General features: G+C 35.8%; 1 protein-coding gene across 1 annotated transcript; it reads right to left on the reverse strand.

Moving 5' to 3' along the window:
• Window positions 1–1,944: 1,944 nt before the first annotated feature.
• Window positions 1,945–2,973, reverse strand: LOC108378329 (uncharacterized). Its single transcript, XM_017634625.1, has one exon. It carries the CDS (start codon window positions 2,971–2,973, stop codon window positions 1,945–1,947), a length of 1,029 nt encoding a protein of 342 aa, XP_017490114.1.
• Between the last annotated feature and the right edge of the window lie 6,559 nt (window positions 2,974–9,532).

Genomic DNA, 9,532 nt, shown 5'->3' on the forward strand with positions numbered 1-9,532 from the left:
AACGCCTTTCATTGGTCCAGCGCCTTTCTGTAGCGCCCAATAAATCTTAAGGCCTACCCAAGCTTAGAAATGAAAGCGACGTCCCCATTGATTGCAATATAGTACATTTTTATAAACAAAAGCGAGGTCTGCGATAGCAGCTCACAGTTAAGATACCATCCGGACCGACCTGTTGGAAGATATCAAAGCATCCAATAGCAAAAATGATAGAATACAAGAATGCGCATTCCCGACGTCGAAGTTATTTCTCAAGTAAAACTAAAGAAAGCCGAATAGTAGGATAAAAGAAAATACCAAAGGATCAATTACATTAATGTTCCATTGTCCGATAGGAAACGAGTTTTAATTGCTTTAAATTGTAAAATACATACATGATTTGTAATAACAACTATTTAAAAAACAAACGGATGTTTTAGTGAAGTTATTACTGAATTTCAGGGCATTTAAAGTTTTTGAGGCGTGGTTTACCAAAATAGCGGTTTGTGGTGTGCGTCACCTTCAATTCGCTAGATCACGATCCAATAGCACATATAGTCGCTACCATGTCAAACTATCGAATACACATTACACATAAAATTACTTGTAAGAAAATCGAATGTGTGACCAAAAGGTGGAAACTGTGACCTACTGTGTGTAGAAAGAAATTGGCCCCTATTATGAGTTGCATTCGATTTTCGACTGTGGTCGAAAGTGCTGAGCGAAGGAATTTTCATTTGGTATTATGGCGCTCATTCGATGAAGAATAGCGCTATTGTGAATTTCGCTCGTTTACGTTGTTCACAATAGTATATTTTTCAACGCTGAGAAGCTTTGTTTACAAATCGAGCAAACTAAATAGTGTGCTTATACATATTTATGTAAATTTGTTCTAATTAAAATGAAGTAAAAAAGAAAGCAAGTTTATAAAAACGTGGTAAAATGAGTACAACGAGTTCTGGTTCAACGATTCGTCAGAGGATGAGAGCTTAGTAAACTGGCCAGGAGTAGCAAATGTTTAAGAGAGTTTAAGTTTATTAGTCTTTCGAATATATTTTGATATAAAATATATTTAAGAAATTTGTCTACAGATTCATTAAAAAGTTCCGACCATCTAAAGAGGCGTTTGTGAGCCAAATCTATTTAAAATATTTTAAAACTATCAACAGCGCTACGATTTTGTTCTCAGAGATCGTGCCAACAGAGTATTGGGATTTTCTTTCACAAGTAAAACCAGCCTTTCGAGCTTGTGTTTAGTATTCACGATGTTAGAACTGCATGAAATTAATAAAAATTGTTTAAAATTAGTGTCTAGCCGCCAAAATGTAAGAAAACATATACAAAATCATACATTTTTCACAATTTCCTAACACTTCGCTACACCATCGAAAGCAAAATTCTGTTCGACAGAAAATTCGATACTCAACGAAAATTTCGACACGCTTGCATAGCTCATAATACGAATTTCACTTTCGATCTTCGATAGCCAGCGAAGATCGAAAATCGAATGAGGCTCATAATAAGGGCCATTGTAATTTGGTGGAACAAAATCATTTACACAAACTACCATTTAAGCCTAATTGGTTAATGATATACACTAATTTCCTTAGTCGTTTTCTTAGTGACATTAAAAGCTTCATTCTTTTTTTAAGTCTCTAAAAATGCGGCAGATGGTAAGAGGTTTTTCACAGCAACAAATCTTAAAAATAACAAAAATTGAGTTATCAGTTTTTTACCTGAAATAGTACACATTTATGTATGTATATACATTTTAACATATAGAACAATGTCATCTTAACCTGAAATTTTCTTATTAGGCGTATTCATATAAATCGAATATCTTAATTGTATCAATCTATCGGAAATACAATAAAAATATTTATTTGGAGTTTAAAGTATCTTTTTTAATCTATAAGTATTATGTAGATATGGACATCTTTATACTAGATCTAGACTTATTCAATGCGGTTAGCTCTTCAATTTCGGTGGATTCTTGAAAATCTGCTCCAGTTGTGTTATCAAGCCGATAGCGCGATAGTTCTCTTCAATCATAGCAAAATCTTCCAACACTTTCAGATGACGCATGGCTTCCGGATAGCTGTGTATATCGGGAAAAGGTGGGGGCGTTGAGGGTTTTAAAATAGGCTTGGTAGCATAAGAGCTTGTGTTGGCTGAAACAGTCTCCTCCGTTTTAACCACAGCACTCTCTGCTTGTTCGTCTTCCTCCTCCGAATCAAGATCGACGAAAATCGATGCAGCATTCGTGTTTGCAGTGCTCATATTTTCAACACTCTCATGATTCCCCAAATCAGCATCATCTTCAGCACTGCCATACACTTCATAATCATCAAAGTCATTTTCAGATTTCATAAAATTCTGTATCGCCTTCTCACTTTCATTCCGACCACTTCCAGGAGAGTCATCTGCCTCCATATGTGTTTTTTCTTTCTTCTCTCTCTCTTGCTTGCTTACATACTCAATTATATCGATACACTTCAACGAACGTCGCATCTCCATATCACTTGGCAATTGCTCCACCATTGCCGTTAAATCCAATCGATTGTAATGAGATCTGAAGGCTTGCAACCAAGCATTATTTGGCGTAAAACTTTCAATAGCTATTGCCTCTTTCACTTCAAATGCTCTCTGTCGTATGATCGCTGTGTCGATTGGCATGCGAAGATAGAGAGCGCGTAGTAGAAACTCATAGACCACTTTTCCGAGAAAGTCAATCTTCTCTCGACGGCTATTGGAAACTTCTTCTGCTAAATCTTTCGCACGTAGATTCTTGTGAAAGTGCATGATCTCATCTTGATTCGCAATAATTTTCTTTATCTGCCTAAAACTGCAACCAAAGTGATTCGCCAAACGTTGGTAGTTCGGTGTCTCTTTATACAATTTAATTACCATCACGCGTTCCTCCATCGATAATCTATTGCACGTCCTGTTCTTGTGAAAGCCCACTTGCATTTTACACGATTCCAGGGTGAAAGACATGTTGCACCTACATACATATAGTATGTATATGTATGCAGCAGAAGTGGAGAATGTATCTGGTACGTATGCGAAAAAAACAATACAACAAATACTACTTTACGTATGAGTCAGATAAAGCTTTTGAAAGTCACTTTGCTCTAAAAAAGTAACCGCGTTTTAACCAAAGACGAACTCACTTCAATCAACTTTCATCGGATACTAAATAAAGCAGGCGAAGACACAAAAATCAACCCGTCGGCTAAGTGGCTATGACCAAGAGAGGCAATAGTCGGAGAAGCGACGGGTGTTCCTCTCTCAGCAATGTCGTTTTTATTCCTCATATATATGTACATATGTACATATGCATGGATGCTTGTTCATAGATGCGATGTTTGTACATACATGCATGCACACATACGTGCATAAATAAGCAATGCCAATCAAGTGAGCACCAGAAATTAAAAGGTTGTAAAATTCGTCGGTTTTGAAGAGCTGAGTGAGTGCTTCGGAACTATTGCGAGAGCTGTGCTGGTCCGCTCACGACCAAGGTGTATTAAACAAGGTGTGATTGACAACTCAAGTTGGCTCTCTTTTAAGGTACTACTATGCCAAAAAATATAAACAAGCGATTCAAAATGCATACAAAATTTTTTCAATTTGTCTTTATAGGATGGTTCTGCTGAGACCAATGTCAAATTCAATCACACTTTGTTGAATATATTTTGCTCACGACCGAACGGCCGCCGAACACTTGTGTTAATATCAGGGTGTTCAGATTGTTTAAAAAGAAAATGGACATTTCTGAAAAAAGATCGCCAAAAATCGCAAATTTTTTTTTATGAAATTCATGAAATCGACTTAACAAATCTTTTATTAAAAAAAAAATAGATCTTGTTATAACATAATTTTTAAAACCAAAAACGAATATAATACCTTCAGGGTAATAATAAACTACACAAATCACTTACATATATGTACGGTGACCATATTAACCAACGTAAAATAAAGGACACTTTTTTTCAAATTGATTTGGGAATACGTACATACAACTTGTATGATAAAAGTAGACACCTTACCCATATCGTAATTTAAATCAAATATTTACCAGTTAATTATATTATTTAATTGTACAAGTTCGCCTGCTGGAGCGGAAAATTAAGCCAAATCCTTTTCAAGGACTTCGCCATCCTTTGCTACCGAAATGCGTTAACCATAATTCAGACTGCACGACGAAGCCAGCACACAGTGGTTCAAAGTTGGAATTTAATGTTCATAATGCACCGGAGCCTTCGTTTTTCAACCAATTTTTACTAAAAACAAAAAAATGCTTTTTTCGGTGAACATTTTTTTTTTTATGTAACATTTATTAACTGGAACACGAGAATAAGTTTTCTTAAAAATTCATACTTTATCTGCATTTTGGACTAAAAAATTTAATATAATCAAATAAAGGTTCAGAACTCAGGCTCGACTAGTCTCTTGCAAATATCGTAGGCTGGTATTGTCACTTGCGAAGCGAATGAAAATATAGGCGAATTTAGCCGTCTCGAATTGTGAGATGCGAATCTCTAGCGAATTCGCCGCAAATTTGCGAACGAGTGGCGAAAATGAATTTCTTGTATTGCCACTAGCGACATTCGACATTCGCCAAAGCTGTCAAAATTTGTCGACTGTTTATTTTGTTCGCGTTTGAAAATGGAAAGGACGTCAGTAAATTTTAATCTTATTTTTTTTATTTTATTTAATAAAATCTAATTTTCAGAACAAAACGGACAACAACGCAGCAGTTCCAAAAGCTGGTTAGCATAATGGAAAATAATCCAGACGTCGCAAGAGGGATGGGGAGTTTCGGTTCCACAAAGAAGAGCAGGGCAGAGCTGTGGGAGAAGTTCGCTACCGAACTTAACGCCATTGGTCCTCCAATACGTAGCGGACGCGAGTGGAATAAGGTAAGAACTGTACTAATTTGTGTGACCGTAGTTACTTACATATGTACTATTTAGGTTTGGTTAGACTACAAACTTAAGCTGAAAAAAAAAAATTGCCACAAACCGACGCGAAAATGTGGCACCGGAGGACCGTACACGCAGCAAAGTTTAACTCCACTAGAGCGAACGGTCGATGAGCTGTTCCACCTGCAGGAAGCAGTGAACCTTAGAGGCTCTTCATTTGGCACCAACGTGGCAGAAACTACGGTGAGTGCCAATGAATTAGATGCAGAGGAGCCCCTGGGCGAACAAGCTCCACAAGAAGTGGATTTCGCACCGGGATCATCAACTCCCCAGAATAGAATGATTGTTGAGGATCGAGAATCCATTAGAATCCAAGCATTGGAGAAGCAGTCCGAAATCCAAGATACCCTTTGCGAAAGAATTTCAAACATTGAAAAAAAAACTCGACGAAGTTATCAGTGTTGCTGTATTCATTTCTTAAAAACTTACAGTCATAGCATTTATACTAAAAAAGCCTTTTCTATTAAGATAGAGGTGTCTATTTGCGGTGGGGGCATACATCGCAATATGTGTTCCGTCAACACAGCCAATCACGTTGGGTATTCCTGATCGGGAGAAAAATTTGCTGTGATTATCGAAGCACTGCAAATTTCTCTTTCTAAAATGGGCAGTACCTCCTTTAAAATGAGCGAAACTGTAGTAAACTTGTCCTTGATTTTGTCCAGCACATACATACATAAAAGCGTCCTTACTTATCCGAAAATTCGCTATAAATCTATAAATACATATACATATGCATATGCATAAATTTTTCATGTTTCATTGAATAACCTATCTGCACTGGATACTTACACTGTGGACGGCAGCTCCATAGGATTAGAGTAATCTCTAATAAAACGCCGCTGACGAAGAAGGTTAGCTCGCGGTTCAACATTATAACTATCCTCAAAATATAAATCTACGTTATAAAACATTTTGCATTTCAAATTTTAGTTTGTAATAACAAGGAATTCGAAGTATAAATAACAGAAACGTCAAATGAGGATGAACTCATTTAATTTGTTTGAATGGAAACGACGCATGTCCGACGAAAAAGTTCATTCGCCACTCACAATGCAAATTTTTGGTGTGTTCGCCAATCGTTCGCTTCGCCAAATTTATTCGCTTCGCAAGTGCAATACCAGCCTTATGAAGTATACGTATGTACATAAATAAGCAGATAAGGTAAAAATAAACCTCACGGTAAGATTTGCCAAATGTTCGGGGCTGCGGGAAAAATCTGCACCTTTCCAGTTTTAGTTCAGAAAGCTGCAATTTAAATTCAGAAAGTTACCATTCAAGTTCAGAATTTCCATTTCAAATTCAGAATTTTCATTTCAGAAAGTTACAATTCAAAGTCACAATTTCCATTTTAAATTCAGAAAGTTGCAATTCAAATTCAGAAACTTTAATTTCAAATTTAGAAAGTTACAATTCATATTCAGAAAATTTCCATTTCAAATTCAGAAAATTACAATTCAAATTCAGAAATTTACAATTTAAGTTCAGACAAATTAAGTTCAGAAAACTTTTTATACCTTGTATTCAATGGTAATATGTGTATGTATTAAATTTGTGCAAGTCTTTAGCTCTATGTATGTAATTATTTATTTTCATTTAAAGAAAAGGGTAACAATTAAACCATTGCAGTACATACTTAGTAGTCATAATAATAATACACAAAAAAAAAAAAACTATCAAATTAAATTCAGAAAATTTTTAAGTTTAAATTTTTACAATAATTTGGATTGCAGGAAAAAGTATTCCTAAACAACGAGTGGCGGTTTAACCAGGGACCGTAACGGCTATGACCTTTGTGATAAAAGTCATAATTAAATTTTCATAATTGGACTTGTATTTTTTCGATACAATTTAACCGTTTTTTACAAGCTTTTATTTAATTTGCTCTGTATGTATGTATGTATGTATGTATGTATGTTTGCTAGGGGCAAATCTTGCAATCAATTTTTTACCAACTTCCCGATGACCTAGAGCCTTGAAACTTCACAGTTGGCTCAGAACCCGATGACAATGCAATACGAAAGATAAGTTAATCCGATAGGTGGCCCACGTGTCGATATATTTGGTAAACCAGTATTTATGGTCCGATTTCGTTCATATTTAGAAAGCTTGATTTAAAAATATTTATTTTTACTATCAAATTATTACTTTCGTTTTGAACCCATCATAAAAATGCAGTCTTTATCATTAAAAAATCAAATAGCAAAAAAAAATATAAAACGTAGTGCCACAAAAGTTCTCCAAATCGAACAGTGCATACGAAATTTTCTGAACTTCAATTAAACCCATTAAAGAACTGGTCCAAATTTAGCACTTAGTTCTTCAGTTTATTTTCATATAGTGAAAAAGATAACAATACAATTGTAGTCCATATAACATAAACAAACAAACAACAATAAGATAATGTTTTGTTTGGCAAGTAAACGACACATTTTTTATTTGTTTTTATATGCTTCGTGGACATAATAATTGCAATTGCAAGTTAAACTAAACTTTCTTCAATACATCCCCTTGATGAAGCTAAGGAAATTAAGCGAAAAGTTGGGGATGAAGTGGAGAAAATTTAATTTTACTTACACTTGCAAATATTAGATCCATGAAGCCTATAAAAACAAACAAGATTTAAGTAACCAAGATCAGCACAATACAATATGACACAATTTTTATTCACCAGCCGGCATATCACGCAAGGACAATGCATCAGCAGGAAACGAGAAGCAATGTTGTGTTGCTCGAGTATAATCTCCACCTGATATTGCTACTTAGGCATCATACATTTTTCTTTCCAAATACTGTAGCCTCTGCTCTATTAATGCTGGACCTTGGACGTTGGGGACATCTATACTTGACTTAACCAGTGACTTAATTTTAGACCATATTGTCTCTACTGGGTTCAGCATTGGCGAATATGGTCCCAAACGAGGCACACTTGCCTGCCCATTCGAGTGCTCTTGCAAGCCAGATTCAATCCTGGAATGACAGGACGCATTATCTCATAAAATAACTAAGTCACTCCAGTTGTTTCCAGAGCCGCGACACTTCTGTAAAACGTTACCAATCCAGCGATTACATGAATCAGAGCTCGAATCGTAACATCCGTTCACGGATCGAAAATCATACAAACGAAAATTACGTGATACGTCATTCGCATAAGTTGAATGGGATAAGGGTACGTTCACGTATGTCATAATCCGAAAAATGTGTTTTTACGTGACGAGTAAAACGATATCGTATGTGACGATTCGAGTACATTATTAAAAGAGCCTCGTTGTCGATCCAGGCTTACAACTGATGAAGCCGATATAGCGCCAATCAGATGGATGTTTGCGTCACGAGCAGCTGGCAATAACTGAACCGCACGATTGCCTTTTTTCGAACGACCACGCGTATGTCGACAAAACAAATTGAAGTTTGTTTCGTCAATGAAAACAAGCTGTTTCCCGGCTTGTATGAATGTGTTGAGTTGGGTTACATATTCTGCTCTTTTGTTTTTGTTTTGTTGTGAGCTAAGTGTGCATGGTTAAGTGTGAACTTATTAACAGTGTACATTTTTCCTTCGAGGTAGTTATTAATGGTAGACAATGATAGCGTTATATTAAAATGACTAAAAATTTTCGCCTGCATTTGCCGGAGTGTAAGACTGCACTCCTCCTCAATCCAACGGAGTATTTCATCAATCTGCTCGTTTCCTAGCTTGGTGGGTTTTTTACCTCCCATTCGATGTTTTGCAGTTCTGCCACTCGCCACCCAGGTAAAAGCACTTTTGTAGGCTATACCAAGCGATGACGCTAATGCTGACCAATCCTCTCACCGATTCGCAACAGTAACGATTCTCTCCCGATCTTGGGAAGTGTACCTCTTGTATTTCACTCTTTCTATATCCTCGATGCCTAATAAAAAGATAAAACATATTTACATATATTTAAGTGTTTTCACATAACTTAACATAATACTTACTATTAATTTCAGTTCGGCAAATTGCATATAGACTGGGTACGGCTGATAACAAGCTTTCTATACATTTTTTATGGAACAAATTTCTACAGGGTATTGTGCGGCATACGACTTTATAAAATATTGTCCTTAGGCATATGGCACAGTTATCTTTATTTCTGAATTTAAACTGCAACTTTCTGAATTTAAAATGGAAATTCTGAATTCGAAGTGTAACTTTCTGAATTTGAAATGGAAATTCTGAACTTGAATTGTAATTTTTTGAATTTGAAATGGAATTTCTGAACTTGAATTGTAACTATCTGAATTTAAAATGGAATTTCTGAATATGAATTGCAACTTTCTGAACTAAAACTGAAAAAGGTGTAGTGCCATTTAAAATAGTTTAACAACCTTGACATTGTTGAATCTATTATCGATTCGAAGAATCCATCAATCAATCACTTGATGTCCCTTTAGATACCCAGTGGATACAACTTTTTATAGCGTATACAGAGTTCAGAGTATCGCCGAAGGTAATTGGTGAAATTCTGCCTATACCAGTAAGCAACGAGTTTTTTAAGGTATTAAGGCAAATAGTTGGACCCATCCGAGAAACAGAATGAGGGTAAAAC

This window comes from Rhagoletis zephyria, unplaced genomic scaffold (genome assembly GCF_001687245.7).
Source record: "Rhagoletis zephyria isolate East Lansing unplaced genomic scaffold, Rhagoletis_zephyria_1.1 Rzeph_scaffold_13860, whole genome shotgun sequence".
Classification (NCBI taxonomy): Eukaryota; Metazoa; Arthropoda; class Insecta; order Diptera; family Tephritidae; genus Rhagoletis; species Rhagoletis zephyria.

Bases quoted from the DNA above. Each gene is read 5' to 3' on its own strand.
- LOC108378329 (XM_017634625.1), bottom strand. From the start codon at position 2,973: ATGTCTTTCACCCTGGAATCGTGTAAAATGCAAGTGGGCTTTCACAAG.